The following is a 19,048-nucleotide window of genomic DNA, read 5'->3' as shown; positions in this document are numbered from 1 at the left end:
AGGTGTTACAGTTCCTGCAGGGGGAGGTGAGAGGCACTTCCACCCAGTGCAGGCTTTGTTGCTAGCCACAGAGTGACAAAGGCACTCTCCCCATGTGGCCAGCAACATGTCTGGTGTGTGGCAGGCTGCTAAAACTAGTCAGCCCACACTGGTAGTCGGGTATGGTTTCAGGGGGCATCTCTAAGATGCCCTCTGGGGTGTATTTCACAATAAAATGTACACTGGCATCAGTGTGCATTTATTGTGCTGAGAAGTTTGATACCAAACTTCCCAGTTTTCAGTGTAGCCATTATGGTGCTGTGGAGTTCGTGCACGACAGACTCCCAGACTTTATACTCTTATGGCTACCCTGCACTTACAATGTTTAAGGTTTTGCTTAGACACTGTAGGGGCATAGTGCTCATGCACCTATGCCCTCACCTATGGTATAGTGCACCCTGCCTTAGGGCTGTAAGGCCTGATAGAGGGGTGACTTATCTATACCTATAGGCAGTGTGAGGTTGGCATGGCACCCTGAGGGGAGTGCCATGTCGAATTAGTCATTTTATCCCCACCAGCACACACAAGCTGGCAAGCAGTGTGTCTGTGCTGAGTGAGGGGTCTCCAGGGTGGCATAAGACATGCTGCAGCCCTTAGAGTCCTTCCCTGGCATCAGGGCCCTTGGTACCAGGGGTACCAGTTACAAGGAACTTACCTGGATGCCAGAGTGTGCCAATTGTGGAAACAAAGGTACAGGTTAGGGAAAGAACACTGGTGCTGGGGCCTGGTTAGCAGGCCTCAGCACACTTTCAAATCATAACTTGGCATCAGCAAAGGCAAAAAGTCAGGGGGTAACCATGCCAAGGAGGCATTTCCTTACACTGGGTCCCCAGGAGCCACTCTATATCTTCTCGCCACCAATCTGCTTACAGCAGTCGAAGATACAGGCTTCCTCCATACTTCCAGGATTGGTTCTGTAAGAGCCGGAAGCGTGAGACTTTGCACTCTGCACCCGACGCCCCCGGCTCGACTTGTGGAGAACCAACACTACAGGGAGGACTCCCCGGCGACTGCGAGCCCGTGAGTAGCCAGAGTTGACCCCCCTGAGCCCCCACAGCGACGCCTGCAGAGGGAATCCAGAGGCTCCCCCTGACCGCGACTGCCTGCTTCTAAGAACCCAACACCTGGTAAGGACACTGCACCCGCAGCCCCCAGGACCTGAAGGATCCGACCTCCAGTGCAGGAGCGACCCCCAGGTGGCCCTCTCCCTTGCCCATGTGGTGGCTACCCCGAGGAGCCCCCCCTTTGCCTGCCTGCATCGCTGAAGAGACCCCTAGGTCTTCCATTGAACTACATTGCAAACCCGACGCCTGGTTGCACACTGCACCCGGCTTCCCCCGTGCTGCTGAGGGTGTACTTTTTGTGCCAACTTGTGTCCCCCCCGGTGCCCTACAAAACCCCCCTGGTCTGCCCTCCGAAGACGCGGGTACTTACCTGCTGGCAGACTGGAACCGGGGCACCCCCTTCTCCATTGAAGCCTATGCTTTTTGGGCACCACTTTGACCTCTGCACCTGACCGGCCCTGAGCTGCTGGTGTAGTAACTTTGGGGTTGCCCTGAACCCCCAACGGTGGGCTACCTTGGACCCAACTTTGAACCCTGTAGGTGGTTTACTTACCTGCAAAACTAACAAACACTTACCTCCCCCAGGAACTGTTGAATATTGCACTGTGTCCAGTTTTAAAATAGCTTATTGCCATTTGTGTGAAAACTGTATATGCTATTTTGCTAATTCAAAGTTCCTAAGTGAAATACCTTTCATTTAAAGTATTGTTTGTAAATCTTGAACCTGTGGTTCTTAAAATAAACTAAGAAAATATATTTTTCTATATAAAAACCTATTGGCCTGGAATTGTCTTTGAGTGTGTGTTCCTCATTTATTGCCTGTGTGTGTACAACAAATGCTTAACACTACCCTCTGATAAGCCTACTTCTCGACCACACTACCACAAAATAGAGCATTAGAATTATCTCTTTTTGCCACTATCTTACCTCTAAGGGGGAACCCTTGGACTCTGTGCATGCTATTTATTACTTTGAAATAGTACATACAGAGCCAACTTCCTACATTGGTGGATCAGCGGTGGGGTACAAGACTTTGCATTTGCTGGACTACTCAGCCAATACATGATCAGACAACTAAATTCCAAAAATTGTCATTAGAAACTGACTTTTGAAATTTGAGCTATTTTTCTAAATTTTTAAAAGTCCTGCTTGGGCCTTGTGTTAGTCCCTGTTAGCATTTCTTTTAGAGTTTAAAAGTTTTGTAAAAGTTTGAATTAAGTTCTAAAGATAGTTTTAGATTCTTAAAAAGTATTCCAACTTTTAGAAACATAATGTCTGCTGCAGAAGAGATTGTGATGGAACTCAACCTCACCCCTTACCTGCATCTTAGGATGTCAGAGTTAAGGTCTCTCTGCAAAATCAAAAAGATTAAAACTGGTTCAAACCCTACCAAAGTACAGCTCCAGGAGCTTTTGGCAGTGTGGGCTGACTAGTTTTAGCAGCCTGCCACACACCAGACATGTTGCTGGCCACATGGGGAGAGTGCCTTTGTCACTCTGTGGCTAGCAACAAAGCCTGCACTGGGTGGAAGTGCCTCTCACCTCCCCCTGCAGGAACTGTAACACCTGGCGGTGAGCCTCAAAGGCTCACCCCCTTTGTTACAGCACCCCAGGGCACTCCAGCTAGTGGAGTTGCCCGCCCCCTCCGGCCACGGCCCCACTTTTGGCGGCAAGGCCGGAGGAGATAATGAGAAAAAAAAGGAGTTGTCACTGGCCAGTCAGGACAGCCCCTAAGGTGTCCTGAGCTGAGGTGACTCTGACTTTTAGAAATCCTCAATCTTGCAGATGGAGGATTCCCCCAATAGGATTAGGGATATGCCCACCTCCCCTCAGGGAGGAGGCACAAAGAGGGTGTAGCCACCCTCAGGGCTAGTAGCCATTGGCTACTAACCCCCCAGACCTAAACACACCCCTAAATCGAGTATTTAGGGGCTCCCCAGAACCTAGGAAATCAGATTCCTGCAACCTGAAGACGAAGAAGGACTGCTGACCTGAAGCCCTGCCGAGAAGACGGAGATACCAACTGCTTTGGCCCCAGCCCTACCGGCCTGTCTCCCTACTTCAAGAAAAACTGCAACAGCGACGCATCCCCCAGGGTTCAGCAGCCTCTGAAGCCTCAGAGGACTACCCTGCATCTAAAAGGACCAAGAAGTTCCCGAGGACAGCGGCCCTGTTCAACAAAACTGTAACTTCACAACAAAGATTCTACTTTTAAAGACCACACGTTTCCCGCTGGAAGCGAGAGACTTTCCACTCTGCACCCGACGCCCCCGGCTCGATCTGCGGAAAACTAACACCACAGGGAGGACTCCCCGGTGACTGCGAGCCCGTGAGTAGCCAGAGTTGACCCCCCTGAGCCCCCACAGCGACGCCTGCAGAGGGAATCCAGAGGCTCCCCCTGACTGGGACTGCCTGTTTCAAGGAACCCGACGCCTGGAAAACACACTGCACCCGCAACCCCCAGGACCTGAAGGAACCAAACTCCAGTGCAGGAGCGACCCCCGGGCGACTCTCTTCCTAGCCCAGGTGGTGGCTACCACGAGGAGCCCGCCCCTGTGCCTGCCTGCATCACTGAAGAGACCCCCGGGTCTCCCCATTGAAACCTATTGAAAACCCAACGCCTGTTTGCACTCTGCACCCGGCCGCCCCTGTGACGCTGAGGGTGTACTTTCTGTGCCTGCTTGTGTTCCTCCCGGTGCCCTACAAAACCCCCCTGGTCTGCCCTCCGAAGTCGCGGGTACTTCCCTGCTGGCAGACTGGAACCGGGGAACCCCTATTTCCATTGAAGCCTATATGTTTTGGGCATCACTTTGACCTCTGCACCTGACCGGCCCTGAGCTGCTGGTGTGGTAACTTTGGGGTTGCCTTGAACCCCCAACGGTGAGCTACCTTGGACCCAACTTTGAACCCTGTAAGTGTTTTACTTACCTGTGAACTTAACATTTACTTACCTCCCCCAGGAACTGTTGATTTTTGCACTGTGTCCACTTTTAAAATAGCTTATTGCCATTTTTTACCAAAACTGTACATGCTATTGTGATAATTCAAAGTTCCTAAGATACCTGAGTGAAATACCTTTCATCTAAAGTATTGTTTGTAAATCTTGAACCTGTGGTTCTTAAAATAAACTAAGAAAATATATTTTTCTATATAAAAACCTATTGGCCTGGAATTTGTCTTTGAGTGTGTGTTCCTCATTTATTGCCTGTGTGTGTACAACAAATGCTTAACACTACCCTCTGATAAGCCTACTGCTCGACCACATTACCACAAAATAGAGCATTAGATTATCTCTTTTTGCCACTATCTTACCTTTAAGGGGAACCCTTGGACTCTGTGCACACTATTTCTTACTTTGAAATAGTATATACAGAGCCATCCTCCTACACTACGACAGACTCGGTGGCCAGGGCAATGGGCACATCTGTGGTCACCAGGAGACATGCATCGTTGAGGTCTTCTGGATTTTCAACAGATGTACAGACGACCCTGTTGGACTTGCCGTTTGATGGGGACAAGTTGTTTGGTTCCAAAGCTGACTCTGCCTTAGAGCGCTTTAAGGAGAGCAGGGCTACTGCCAAGTCCCTAGGCCTGCAGGCTTCTACGACCACCCCATTCAGGTCTTTTAGAAGATTCAGTGGGTTTGGAAGAGGAACTTTCTTTTGGGGGAGACCCCTACCGGCAGGCCAACAACCGTCTAGCCTTCCCTATAGGTGCTAAGGAGGGCAGGGTAGGGTTAGAACGAGAGGAGCCACCCAGCAGCACCCTGCCTCTTCCTCTGGGGGGGGTGCAACAGGGAAAGCAGCCTTAGTCCTCCATCCATTGCATCCCATGTTTCTCCTGTAGGGGGAAGGTTATTTCATTTTCTTCGCATGTGGGAGTTGATCACATCGGACTCCTGGGTCCTCAATATTATGGGGAAAGGTTATGCCCTTCCTGTTCGGGAGTTTCCCCCTCCTTTTCCTCCCCGTCCATCCTTTTGCATAGAAGACCATCTCCTGTTGTTGCAGCAGGAAGTTCTAGTCCTTTTATCAAAAGGTGCAGTGGAGTTGGTTCCAGAGCAGGAAAGGGGTCAGGGTTGTTATTCAAGATATTTCCTGATCCCCAAGAAGGATGGTCGTTTGAGGCCGGCCCTGGACCTGAGGGTTTTGAATTGGTTCCTCAAACAGGAGAAATTCAAAATGCTGACTCTAGCGCAGGTGCTTCTGGCGTTGAACAAAGAAGATTGGAGGGTGTCTGTCGACTTACAGGATGCTTACTTTAATATCCCTATTCTGAAGTCGCACAGGAAGTATCTCCGGTTTGTAGTAGGGTAGCAACACTACCAGTTTAAGGCCTTCCTTTTGGTCTTACTTCAGCACCTCAAGTCTTCACGAAGGTGATGGCGGTGGTTGCAGCAAATCTCAGGAGGAAAGGAATATCGGTATTCCCTTACCTGGACGATCGGTTGATCAAAGCCAAGTCTCCGGAGCTCTTGCTGCATCACCTGCAGATGACAACTCAGTTGTTGTTCGATCTGGAGTTTTCAGTAAACGTGCCCAAATCTCACCTGGAGCCCTCAACACCTCCTGCTCGTAGGGGCAGTACTGGGCACAACATTGAATCGGGCCTATCCGCCGCCTCAGTGGATTCAGGACATTCAGGCATTGATTCCAATGTTTCGAAGTGGAGCGGTTGTTCCAGTCCTCAAGGTCCTTCGTCTGCTAGGTCTGTTCTCTTCATGCATTATGTTGGTCACTCATGCACGCTGGCACATGAGGGCTCTTCAGTGGTGCCTCCGCAGGCAGTGGTTTCAGCACAGAGGGGATCTCGAGGAGTCGATAAAGATCTCCAGAGACACTGCAGCGTATCTACGATGGTGGGCTGCTAATGGCACCCTTTCCCAAGGAAGGCCTTTTTCGCCAGCACCACCAGTGGCCATGGTTATAAAGGATGTCTCCACTCTAGGGTGGGGAGCTCATCTGGGCGACCTGGAGGTCAAAGGTCATTGGTCTCCAGTGGAACAGATGTTTAATATCAATCTGTTAGAATTGCAGGCAATAGGTTTGGCTCTCAAGGCCTTCCTCCTGTCCCTTTGCGGTCAGTCGGTTCAGGTCCTGACGGACAACACTACCGCGATGTGGTACATCAACAAGCAGGGAGGAGTAGGGTCGTACCTTCTTTGCAGAGAGGCTCTGGTCCTGGACACAGGACCATCAGATTTGCGTAGTAGCAAACCATCTGGCCGGGGTTCTGAACGTACGTGCGGACAGTCTCAGTCGGCACATCTTGGTTGATCACGAGTGGCGTCTCCATCCAGACCTGGTCCTTCACATCTTCCGGATGTGGGGATTCCCTCAGGTAGACCTCTTTGCCACTCGGGAGAACGCACACTGTCCGTCATTCTGCAGCCTCCAGTATCCGGTGCAAGGAGCGTTGGGGGACGCGTTTCAGATGTCCTGGTACGGCCAGTTGCTTTACGCGTTTCCCCCCATACCCTTGATTCCTCAGGTTCTGAGGAAGATTCGCCAAGACTGGGCCCAAGTCATCTTAATAGCTCCAGATTGGCCAAGAAGGGTGTGGTACACAGACCTTCTCCAACTCTCACTGTGCCCTCCGCTCAGTCTCCCTCACAGGGCAGACCTCCTCTCGCACTTGCAAGGGGAAGGTTCTACACCCCACCTCCAGAGCCTGCACCTTCATGCCTGGAGATTGAAGGGTGCAATCTGAGTTCATTTTCTCTCCCGCCAGAAGTGGTGGGTGTTATTTTATCGGCCAGGCGACACTCCACCAAATCTATCTATGCTGGCAGATGGGCAAAATTTGTTGCTTGGTGTGGAGAGAAGTAAATTGATCCTTTGCGGGCCCATTTGTCAGACATTTTATTGTTTGCGTTGTCCTTGGCACAGAGGGGTTGTGCAGTTGCGACTGTTAAGGGTTATCTGCGGCATTTCTGTGCCTTCCCGAGCAACCCTCTTTATTTAAGTCCCCTATAGTTATAAGGTTCTTAAGGGTCTTACCAATAGGTTTCCTCCCACTCCGTTTATTATGCCTCAGTGGGATTTGAATTTAGTTCTTACATTCCTAATGGGTTCGCAGTTTGAACCTTTACATTCATGTCCGTTAAGGTTTTTGGTATTAGAGACTGTTTTTCTCATAGACATCACGTCGGCTAGGCGAGTGAGTGAACTTCAAGCGCTTAGCGTTAAACCCCCTTTTACTTCTTTTCACGCGGACAAGGTGGTGGTGAGGACCAGGGCGTCTTTCCTACCAAAGGTTGTTACACCCTTCCATTTGGGACAATCTATAAAGCTCTCGTCTTTCTACCCTCATCCATCAAAAGAGGAGGAGAGACTGCATCGGCTTGACCGGAGGAGAGCTTTAAGTTTCTACATCGAGAGAACGAGAGAGTTCCAGGTGGACGATCAGCTCTTCATTGGCTACATGGGGAAGAGGAAAGGCTCCGCCCTCCGCTCTATCTCCCTCACAGGGCAGACCTCCTCTCGCAGTTGCAGGGGCAGGTTCTACACCCCCCCCACCTCCAGAGCCTGCACCTACATGCCTGGAGATTGAACGGGGCAATCTGAGTTCTTTTTTGCTCCCTCCAGAAGTGGTGGATGATATTTTATCGGCCAGGCGACACTCCACCAAAACTGTCTAGGCCAACAGATGGGCAAAACTTGTTACTTGCTGTGGAGAGAGGCAAATTGATTCAAAGAAAAAAACTCTTCTCTCTCTGGTTATTCAAACAAACAATCTATCCATCAACTGATTCAGTAAATTAACTAACATATAAACAAATACAAAAACATAATAACCAAATATTTATTCAAAATCATATACGATAAATACAAACGAATTTGCACTAGACATGGAAATATCACATATACATGTGTGTTTCGGTGGATAATAACACCAACAGATATTTTTAGCCACCTTCAGTCGGCTTATTGCAAATTGAGTAACGACGAGGTTGCGTTGCGAGTTGAAAGCGGGGCATAAAAGTACAGCGAGCAGTACCAACTATCCTACATCGAGCGTTTCTGCTCGCAAACAGCCCTGGTTTGGTGACAACTAGGAGGAAGAGTCCTGTTGAGAGGTAAGATTCCTGCCTATAAATCACTTTTGTGCACAGCCCTGAGGAAGGTGGCTAAAAATATCTGTTGGTGTTATTATCCACCGAAACGCGCGTCGGCTATGACCTGGCTGGCTGGCAGGCAGAAGATTTATACTACTGCTTTTTGGTGAATACAGCTGAGGATCTTGGAAAATAGAAACTGGTGATATATCTTGGATCCATTAATATGAACTGTCTCTAGAATCATAGTTTTTTTTTTAAATATAAGGACTTATTAAAGGCGATCAAAGAATAAAACACAATGATAAAAGGAACAAATACTTGTTACAGTTGATGAAAAATTTGAATATTTACATTGTTATTTCATGTACTGTTGATATGTTGGATTAATGTATTAAATTTCTATTTTTTTGTTTTTGGAAATATGAAAGGTATATATTGAGACCGTTGTGATTTGTGTTATTTGTTGTGTATTTGTCTGAAGTCCTGAGTCTGCGTGTATGTGATATTAGTTTTTTGTGTTTTTCCATGTCTAGTGCAAATTTGTTTGTATTTATCGTATATGATTTTGAATAAATATTTGGTTATTATGTTTTTGGATTTGTTTATATGTTAGTAAATTTACTGAATCAGTTGATGGATAGATTGTTTGTTTGAATAACCAGAGAGAGAAGAGTTTTTTTCTTTGAATAGACTGTATTCCCTTTTTCTCTCTTTTGATTGTTTCTATAGAGGGATCCCCTTTTGTTTGTTTCCTTGAGAGGCAAATTGATCCCTTAAAGGCCCATTTGTCTGATGTTTTGCTTTTCGCCCTTTCCTTAGCACAGAAGGGTGGTGCAGTTGCGACTGTGAAGGGTTATTTATCGGCGCTGTCTGCCTTTCTGTGCCTTCCTGATCAACCTTCCTTGTTTAAATCTCCTATAGTTATTAGGTTCTTGAGAGGCCTAACTAACAAGTTTCCTCCCACTCTGTTTCTCATGCCTCAGTGGGATTTGAATTTGGTTCTTACTTTTTTAATGGGTTCACCGTTTGAACCTATGCATTCTTGTTCGTTGAGGCTTTTAGTCTTGAAAACAGTCTTCCTCACGGCTATCACATCTGCTAGGCATGTGAGTGAGCTCTATGCGCTTAGTGTGAAACCTCCCTTTACATCCTTTCATGCTGACAAGGTGGTGTTGAGAACCAGGGCGGCTTTCCTTCCTAAGGTTGTCACTCCCATCCATACGGGCCAATCTATAACACTTTCATCCTTCTACCCTCCTCTCCATCCTTCAAAGAAAGAGGAAAGACTTCATTGCCTAGATCCTAGAAGGGCTCTGAGTTTTTATATTGAAAGGACAAAAGACTTTCCTATTGATGATCAACTCTTCATTGGACATGTGGGCAAGATGAAGGGCAAGGCCATCCACAAGAGAACCCTTTCCAGGTGGGTCATTCTTTGCATATAGATTTGTTATTCACTGGCAAAGAAGGTTTCTCCTGAAGGTGTTAGGGCCCATTCCACCAGGGCTAAGTCTGCCACTTCGGCCTTGGCTAGAGGGGTCCCAGTTGCTGAAATTTGTAAAGCTGCAACTTGGGCTTTCATCCATACTTTCGCAAAGCATTATTGCTTGGACTTGGAAGTTAGGAGGGACAGCCATTTTGCACGTTCTGTGTTGCAAGATTTCTTGATGTGACTGGTCAGGCACCCACCTCCGAGTGCGGGACTGCTTTGGGATTCTATTCATAAGGTGAGGAATCCACAGGTAGTTGTATCCGTCGGAAGAACAAGATACTTACCTTTGGTAACACTTTCTAGTGGATACAGTAGCTACCTGTGGATTCCTCACAGTCCCACCCGTCTCCCCGTTGCCTGTCTGGTCATACCAAAACTTCTTTTGCTAGATATGTATGTACGTTTTTGGTGTTTTTTATATAAATAAATATTGTGATTTATATTTGTACTGTATTTGGAATGGTATATATATATATATACAGGGAGTGCAGAATTATTAGGCAAGTTGTATTTTTGAGGATTAATTTTATTATTGAACAACAACCATGTCCTCAATGAACCCAAAAAACTCATTAATATCAAAGCTGAATATTTTTGGAAGTAGTTTTTAGTTTGTTTTTAGTTTTAGCTATGTTAGGGGGATATCTGTGTGTGCAGGTGACTATTACTGTGCATAATTATTAGGCAACTTAACAAAAAAAAATATATACCCATTTCAATTATTTATTATTACCAGTGAAACCAATATAACATCTCAACATTCACAAATATACATTTCTGACATTCAAAAACAAAACAAAAACAAATCAGTGACCAATATAGCCACCTTTCTTTGCAAGGACACTCAAAAGCCTGCCATCCATGGATTCTGTCAGTGTTTTGATCTGTTCACCGTCAACATTGCGTGCAGCAGCAACCACAGCCTCCCAGACACTGTTCAGAGAGGTGTACTGTTTTCCCTCCTTGTAAATCTCACATTTGATGATGGACCACAGGTTCTCAATGGGGTTCAGATCAGGTGAACAAGGAGGCCATGTCATTAGATTTCCTTCTTTTATACCCTTTCTTGCCAGCCACGCTGTGGAGTACTTGGACGCGTGTGATGGAGCATTGTCCTGCATGAAAATCATGTTTTTCTTGAAGGATGCAGACTTCTTCCTGTACCACTGCTTGAAGAAGGTGTCTTCCAGGAACTGGCAGTAGGACTGGGAGTTGAGCTTGACTCCATCCTCAACCCGAAAAGGCCCCACAAGCTCATCTTTGATGATACCAGCCCAAACCAGTACTCCACCTCCACCTTGCTGGCGTCTGAGTCGGACTGGAGCTCTCTGCCCTTTACCAATCCAGCCACGGGCCCATCCATCTGGCCCATCAAGACTCACTCTCATTTCATCAGTCCATAAAACCTTAGAAAAATCAGTCTTGAGATATTTCTTGGCCCAGTCTTGACGTTTCAGCTTGTGTGTCTTGTTCAGTGGTGGTCGTCTTTCAGCCTTTCTTACCTTGGCCATGTCTCTGAGTATTGCACACCTTGTGCTTTTGGGCACTCCAGTGATGTTGCAGCTCTGAAATATGGCCAAACTGGTGGCAAGTGGCATCGTGCCAGCTGCACGCTTGACTTTTCTCAGTTCATGGGCAGTTATTTTGCGCCTTGGTTTTTCCACACGCTTCTTGCGACCCTGTTGACTATTTTGAATGAAACGCTTGATTGTTCGATGATCACGCTTCAGAAGCTTTGCAATTTTAAGAGTGCTGCATCCCTCTGCAAGATATCTCACTATTTTTGACTTTTCGGAGCCTGTCAAGTCCTTCTTTTGACCCATTTTGCCAAAGGAAAGGAAGTTGCCTAATAATTATGCACACCTGATATAGGGTGTTGATGTCATTAGACCACACCCCTTCTCATTACAGAGATGCACATCACCTAATATGCTTAATTGGTAGTAGGCTTTCGAGCCTATACAGCTTGGAGTAAGACAACATGCATAAAGAGGATGATGTGGTCAAAATACTCATTTGCCTAATAATTCTGCACTCCCTGTATGTGTATGTATGTGTATATATATATATATATATATATATATATATATATATATATGTTGTTCTTGTGAAGTCAGATTTCACCTGTTTGCCTCAAAGGCACATAAAAAATGGTGAAACTGAGATGAGCAGGCTGGCGAGGACCTCTGATTGACATGATGACGTCAGACGGAGTCGCGTGCAGAATCGTGGAATTGTGATATCCTTGTTGACGTGAAGAGCTGGGAAGAAAGTTTCAGTCGAATGCTGGTGCATTGGGAGAATTCATAAGGTGACGGATCCACAGGTAGCTACTGTATCCACCATAAAAAGTGTTACTGAAGGTAAGTAACTTGTTTCTCAGACTGCATGGCATTGTGTGAGTAAGACTTGTGGGCAACCCTGTCCTTCTACAGTGGTTTTGGGTGGTTAAAGAAAGGTTTCTTCCACTTCTAAGAAAATTGCCAGCAAAAATTGATCCAAGGGGTACATATTATAGCACAATTTTTCAAATCTATACATATATTTATCTCATGACCGAACATCGAGCCCTAAAAGCAGTTTTCTAGGTGGTAACCAATCGAAAAATGCCAGAATGGCAAATCCAGCCACACCATCAAGGTTCCACTTCGCATCAAACACACAAAATACACTCTTCAACTCAGTGCTTTATTTGTGCCTGAGTTGCTGATGGCAGGCACTGGCTCTCGTTTTAATTTCTGCAGACCGAGAGTTATTTTTTTATCATCAGAGTTTGAGCAAGAGAGAAAAAGTCAGGAAAGGGCGAAAGAAGAAGAAATTAAAAGGGTAAATTGTGACAAATGAATAAGAAAGGATGACAAAGAACCAACAAGAGTGTGGTAAAGAGACAGGCATTTGTGTGGTGGTGGAAGAAAGAGGCATGAGGTGGAACCAAGATGAGCCAGCCTTTGTATTTGGAAGCGCTAGCAGAGGAGGGGGTCGAAAGAATACTTTGAGCCCTTGTATTACTTTTTTTTTTTTTTTTTACAAATTAAGCACTGAACACTCCACCCGCAAGGTACAGTTCCACTTAAATCCACTTATGGCCCACTGTACCACCAAGCATGCTGGCCACTCGAAATACATACAAACAAGCAATCAGCCCTACTCCACATACAGACACTCAAACACACTGTCCCCCTTCACTTATATAGGCATCCTGTGCACTTCACATACACATCACCGAGCACATTGTCAACATCCATACACATAACACCAGGTACACAGGACATTTCTCGTATAGACAACCAAGCACAGGGCCTCACTTCGTGTGCAGCCAAGTACTAGTCACGTTCTATTTAATCAGTGCAATGAACACTCCCCCATTCCCATACATTGAATGAAGCCCCCTTATCATCCAACACACTGTCCCACTCTGCATAAAACACTAGCAGATACAATGTCCTCACTCCACATACCTACACCACCAAACACAATGCCCCACTGCAGACAGATTGCCAAGCATGTAGCACAGTCCCCATACACACACAAACAAGAATACCAACCTCACATAGACAAAAGAATAGAGTGTACATACAAATGCATACCCTTTTATCCAACTCCACCAATACACAAACCCACACTGCCCATTACACATGTAATATGCTCACTACACTACTCCACATTTGCAAAAGCTCATAGCACCGTTCAACCTACGCACGTATTCAGGGCTTGCCACATCTAATTTCATTATGCACATTATTACATATCACATCCTCAGACTTTGCCTACTAACTCACTCCACTTAGAAACAATATACTCTCAGCTGCACTATATGCAAACGATATTCTCACTGCCCCCTCTCCATACACACACTAGGACACTTTGCGCTCCATATGTAATAGGCATACTTCCACATTCCACGTTAAGGCAACACTCTCTCCATATGCTAGACACACATGACCCACACTAAATTAACATACTAGTCCCACTTTCTCGACACACGTACACACAGGCACAATATCACATTCACTCAAGAAGGACGACTGTCAGCTTTGCCTAAAAATAAAGAGTTCTATTCACAAAAACGCAGCAAAACGAAACTTGAATTTTTAATTCTACATCAGAGTATAGTTTTACTACTTCTTGGAGTTCTCAAACTCTTCAAGGAATCCACGTGGAAAGCTGCACCTGTCATAGGTTTCCTTCTGGCTTGCTTGGAAAATCATGTGATTTCCAGGTTTGAATACATTCCAACTGTATGGAATTCGCTGAACATGGGAAAAGGATTCCCCCTGCAGAGGCACATTAGTTTGTTTATTTTTTGCTCTTCAGGGAAAATATATTTACCCTGGAAAAACCTGCCCCCTAAACACCCACCAAATTTGAGGGTAATCCATTTCCTCTCCCACTCTGGAAAGGGTATTTACACCAGCACTTAGTTGAAACAAATATATGATCACTTAGTCTGGAAAGGGCGCTGGTTGTAGTTTGGGAACGCCTACAAATGTATTTGTTTCTGGGCCTCCGTAAATCTTCAATGATAACCACTCTCGGAGTGTAATTCACCTGTGCACAGATCTGCACAGTTGTGGTGGTGATTACTTCCCATTAAAAAAATTCACATCTCTTATTATTATTATTTTTTACAGTTTTATATCGTGCGAACTCGACCCGGATGTATTGGAGCACTTTGCATGAGCAGCAGTTGCATTACAGAAGGTCAGTTTTTTATTATATTTTTTAATGCAGTGGAAGATTAAGTTATTTACCCAGGATCACAGGATGTTGAGTTGTTACCAAGATTCGAACCTGACTCCCCAGTTCCAAAGTCAGCAGCTCTGGCTGTAACACCCCTTCTCCCTTTGTGAATTCTTGGCAGGCATAACTGATATAAATGTGATTGTAAACTTAAGTCAACAACTGAGTATACCTTTGTAAATAGGCCCCATAGTTTGCAGTTTGTGCTGTTTCATCCCTGCCACCGGCTCCACACTACAGAGGGGACTGCATTTTAGCATACAATACGAACTTCCGCTGGCCGTATAGGCATCGGCCCCCAAAGAAACACAGTATGTGTATTGGCTCACTAGGGTTTGTAAATGCACGCGTGTGTCGGCGTGGTTTGGTGCTTATTGGTGGTTTGTGTTTTGATGCATCAATGCCCCCACGCTGCCTCTCACCCAGGCACGCACACACGCGTTCAATCTGTGCTTGTCTGTTAGTTTCTTTCAGTATGTTTGTTAGTTTATTTTTGTTTAGTGTATTCGCGTTTGTTTCTTTTCCCCGTAATGGTGTTTGTTACTGTAGGTGTGTTTGTTAGTGCATGGGTGTGTAATTGTGTGGGGTTTTATTAGGTTTTAGCGTTTTAGTGTGTGCAGGGATATGCCTGCGATGTTTCTTGGAATGTCGCTTGCCTGAAGAAAAGTGGGTGGCGCGTGTTGAGGGGCAGAGGGTTGAGGGGCAGCGGTGGAGTAGCAGCCATGGTGCCCTGTATAAACGCCTTCTTCATTTGAGGGCCTGCAGGAGGCCCAGCCTGCAAAGGTTCTGCAGCATTGGCGGTAAAAAAAAAAGCAGTTGCTTCCAATGACCCGCTTCTGGCGCAGCCCTGCAGCTAGGTTCACTGGCACTGTGGCAACATAAGAAACATAAGAGGTGAATTAATGGCTGACTTGGTAACCTCCACGGGTCTCTTGCTAATGCGTCACAAGCTCTCCATGAACACCACAGGTATTGCCTTCAAACAAGATGCGTTGACTTAATGAGATTAAACAGAACCTTGATTCTAGAACATTGTGGAAACGGACAGCGAACATAACGAGAAAAACACATTAAAGGTTATGAGTGGCATATTTCAGCGGCTTGTTTCCCTTTACCACGTATTCTGGGCAACCGGGGATGTCTCCTTACCCTAGCCCATGTTTTCAACATTTACAACACATGTGTTCCCGTCTCCTAGCTGCATACGTTTTTCACGTGTCCCCCCCCACCCACACACACAGAAATCAGTTTGTAAATAATGGGGCGCTTATATAAGGGGGTAGAAGAACGAAAGAAAGGTGGGATAGTTCTAGAAAGCGGACTTAGATTATAGTTATTTATAGAGCCTAGCGTGCCGTCGCAAGGGAGTTTCTGGGCGCTTTGCAAGAAGCGACAAGATTACGTTTCTTAAAGCTATGTCATAGCGAGATGTGGCGAGATATATTCGGGAATGCTGTGGCACGTTCGAATTTGCTGCGTCATGTCATGACATAGCCTAGAATGTTATATTAAACTGCGTTGTGTTTCATTTTTCCTATGTCGATTGTTGTGTTACATTTCTGACGTTACATTTTGTTCAATTAAATTGTTTGTGTGCTGTAATTTGCTCAAATGTGTTATTTCATTGTAGTGGATTGTGCCATGTTAAGATTACTCTAGTTATATTCTGATGTGTTGCGTTCAATTTCACTGTGTTGTCTGAGTGTTACATGATATGTTACACTGTATAGTACAATAATTGATGTGGTAGATGATATGTGACGTCATCGCAACGTAATTATTGGTTATATCAGATCAGATGGTTTCATGCGAGTGCGTATATTGGGACACTACTTTGCGTTGTTAGGTCGGCTATATGTTATGATATATTTTGTCAAGTTATGTGAATTTATGGTACATTATGCAAAGGCTGGGATATTTTTGTTACATTATTTCAGACAATACTTATGTGTGGTTTATTTATGATGGATTGCAGCATGTTAAGATGTTAAGAGTGGCTCCACGTCATCTAATAAGTGAGTTATATAGCATTTGCTCTGTTATATGATGACACTTTATATTTCAGTGCTTATAATGTTTCAGCCGCTTCGTGTCACTTGGAGTCTCTACAGCGCGAAGGGCGAGAGGAGGAGGGGTGGGGGTGAAGGAGGGGTGCCCATGGGAAGAGGCGGCAGTTACATGGGGGTACACTGCGTTGAGTTAGAGGGGAGAAGGAAGCGGGTGTAGGCGGGAGAAGACCGGCGTGTACACACGTGAACGGCAAGAGAGGCGAGGTCAGCACTTACTTCTCAGGGATCCGCAGAGGCAGAGCCAGAGCAGGGGAGACATCCTGTGAGAGCCGGGCAGTCACTCCAGCAGGGGCATCCTACCGGGCCTGTAGCGCCCACAGTCCGAGCAAGCACTGTACGGCGGCGCACGAGGACACAAGGCGGGGGAGGAGCAGGGGTGCTGCCGACCTCAGGATATCCACATTCGTTACAGACGGTTCCACAAACATCAGAGAACGGGCCTCACATGACCTCACGGCGGGGACGGGGCGCAATCCTCATAGCAAGGCTCACAGACCAGAGAGCAGGGAGCACACAGACCTCCGAGCAGGCGCCCCCTCGTCCTCAGAGCAGGGTCCACAGCCCTCGGAGCGTGGGAGCCACAGGCCTGACAGCGAGGAGTTAACAGCCCTTCGAGTAGGAAGGCACACCCCCCAATGAATGGGTTCACCACCCCACAGAGCGAGGTAAACCAGAGTCAATAAACTAGGGTAATCCACAGTCTTTCGAGCACAGGCATCCTATGTCCAGTAGATTCCACAGACCTGAGATGATGGAGCTCACGATCACCAGAGCATGCAGTTCCACTGTCCTTAAAAAGGGAGCCCGCAGACATTAGTGCGGGGCAGTCATAGTCCCAATAGCACAGTCCACAGTCTTCACGGCAGGTGACACGCTGACAAGACACCAACTGCTCCACTGCCCTCAGAGCAGGAAGTCTACATACCTTAGCGCAGGGAAACCTATGATTCTTATAGCAGGAGAATCCACCTTCCTCTGTAGAGGGGGAACCCACGTCATCAGAGCCAGGAAATTCACTGTCCTCAAAGCGTGCGGCTAAATGTCTGAGCACGGAGCCCCCAGAGGTCTGCTGAAACCACAGACCTCAGAGCAAGCGACTTAAAGACAGCAGATCAAGGGGACCCACAATCATCGGAGCAGGAGGAAGGGAAGGGGGGACCATGATCTTCTGCACACAGAACTACACATATCTCAGGCTGGGGGGTCCTCTGTTCAGGCAGATGACCGCCCTTCAAGGCATGGGGGCTGTCACAGTCCTGGGGAGTAGAATATCCACAGTCCTCAGGGAATGACGGCCCAGAGCGCCCCTCCCCCACCCCCGACACACATCCCACGCCTAGTAAGGGTGAGGAGGAGATCAACGCGCTAACGACCCCGAATGAGGCACCAGGTGGCGTGGAGGAAGCCTGGGCCTGCCGAGGAAGAGGAGGGCTCCAGGTACTAGGTGGGAGGAAGGCGCAGCAAAGGTTCCCCAGAGAGCCTGGCCGTGATGCATACAGGATACAGCACGGTGGGCGAGGACGGAGGTGGGGGGCTGCAGGAGGTAAAGCCCAGGAGCGGTCCTCGTGCAGTCTAGTGGAGGCTGATGGACCAGTCTGGGGAGCGGAGAAGGACCGCGGCAGGCCAGAATGCTGCAGACACTGGAGTAGGCTCAGCCTATCCGAGCGGAGAGAGAACATCAGAAGCGGCCTGGCCCTGCCCCCTCCCTCTCCTTGTTCTCCCATCCGACCCCCCCCCCACCCCACGCTCAGCCACTGAGCAGCTGCTGCGCTGTAGATGGTGAGCTCTGTCATCTGTCCTGCAGCCGATGAACTCTGTCCATCGTCACTGCTGCTGATGAGCTCTGTCCATTCTCACTGGTGCTGAAAAGTGGTGAGCTCTGTCCACCGTCTCTGGTGTTGGTGAGCTCTGTCCACCGTCACTGGTACTGACGAGCTCTGACCACCGTCACTGGTGTTGATGAGCTGTGTTCATAGTCACTGGTGCTGATGAGCTCTGTCCGCCCTTATTGGTGCTGATGAGCTCTGTCTACCGTCACTAGTGCTGTTGAGCTGTGTCCACTGTCACTGGGGCTGATGATGAAATCTGTCCTGCATTACTGGTGCCGATTAGCCCTGATCAGTCTCACTGGTCTGATGAACCCTGTGCACAACCCCTGCTGATGATGAGCCCTGTCCACCATCACCCGTGAACTCTGTCCACCGCCAATGGTGCTGATGAGCTCTGTCTACTGCCACTGGTGCTGATGAGTTCTGTCCACCGTCACTGGTGCTGATGAGTTCTGTCCACCGTCACTGGTGCTGATGAGCTCTGTCTACTGTCATTGGTGCTGATGAGCTCCGTCTACTGTCACTGGTGCTAATGAGCACTATTTGCAAGAATCCTTTGTGCATAGCATGGCCCAGGTCCCCAGCACTCCATCCTGCGATGCACAACTCGCTGAGTTATTCCCCGGCGGCGTGGGACCTTCTTTTGTAGTGCTGCAGCAACCGCAATTTGCACCTTCTTTGTCCCCGTGTCCTGGGACTCCCGTGGGTGCTGCCTGGTCATCTGTGGGTTCCCTCCAGTGTTGGGAGCCCCCTCTG

At 47.4% G+C, this 19,048-nt stretch overlaps 1 protein-coding gene across 1 annotated transcript in view; it reads right to left on the bottom strand.

Moving 5' to 3' along the window:
* Positions 1–18,392, bottom strand: part of CHRNB2 (cholinergic receptor nicotinic beta 2 subunit) — a 185,655-nt gene extending 167,263 nt beyond the window's left edge. Inside the window, exon 1 of the mRNA XM_069218206.1 lies at positions 16,680–18,392. Coding sequence (XP_069074307.1) covers positions 16,680–16,722 — 43 coding nt within the window. The 5' untranslated portion in view covers positions 16,723–18,392. The remainder of the gene's footprint in view (positions 1–16,679) is intronic.
* Between the last annotated feature and the right edge of the window lie 656 nt (positions 18,393–19,048).

Source organism: Pleurodeles waltl, chromosome 12 (assembly GCF_031143425.1).
Source record: "Pleurodeles waltl isolate 20211129_DDA chromosome 12, aPleWal1.hap1.20221129, whole genome shotgun sequence".
Lineage (NCBI taxonomy): Eukaryota > Metazoa > Chordata > Amphibia > Caudata > Salamandridae > Pleurodeles > Pleurodeles waltl.
This window is presented reverse-complemented; position numbering and strand designations above follow the sequence as displayed.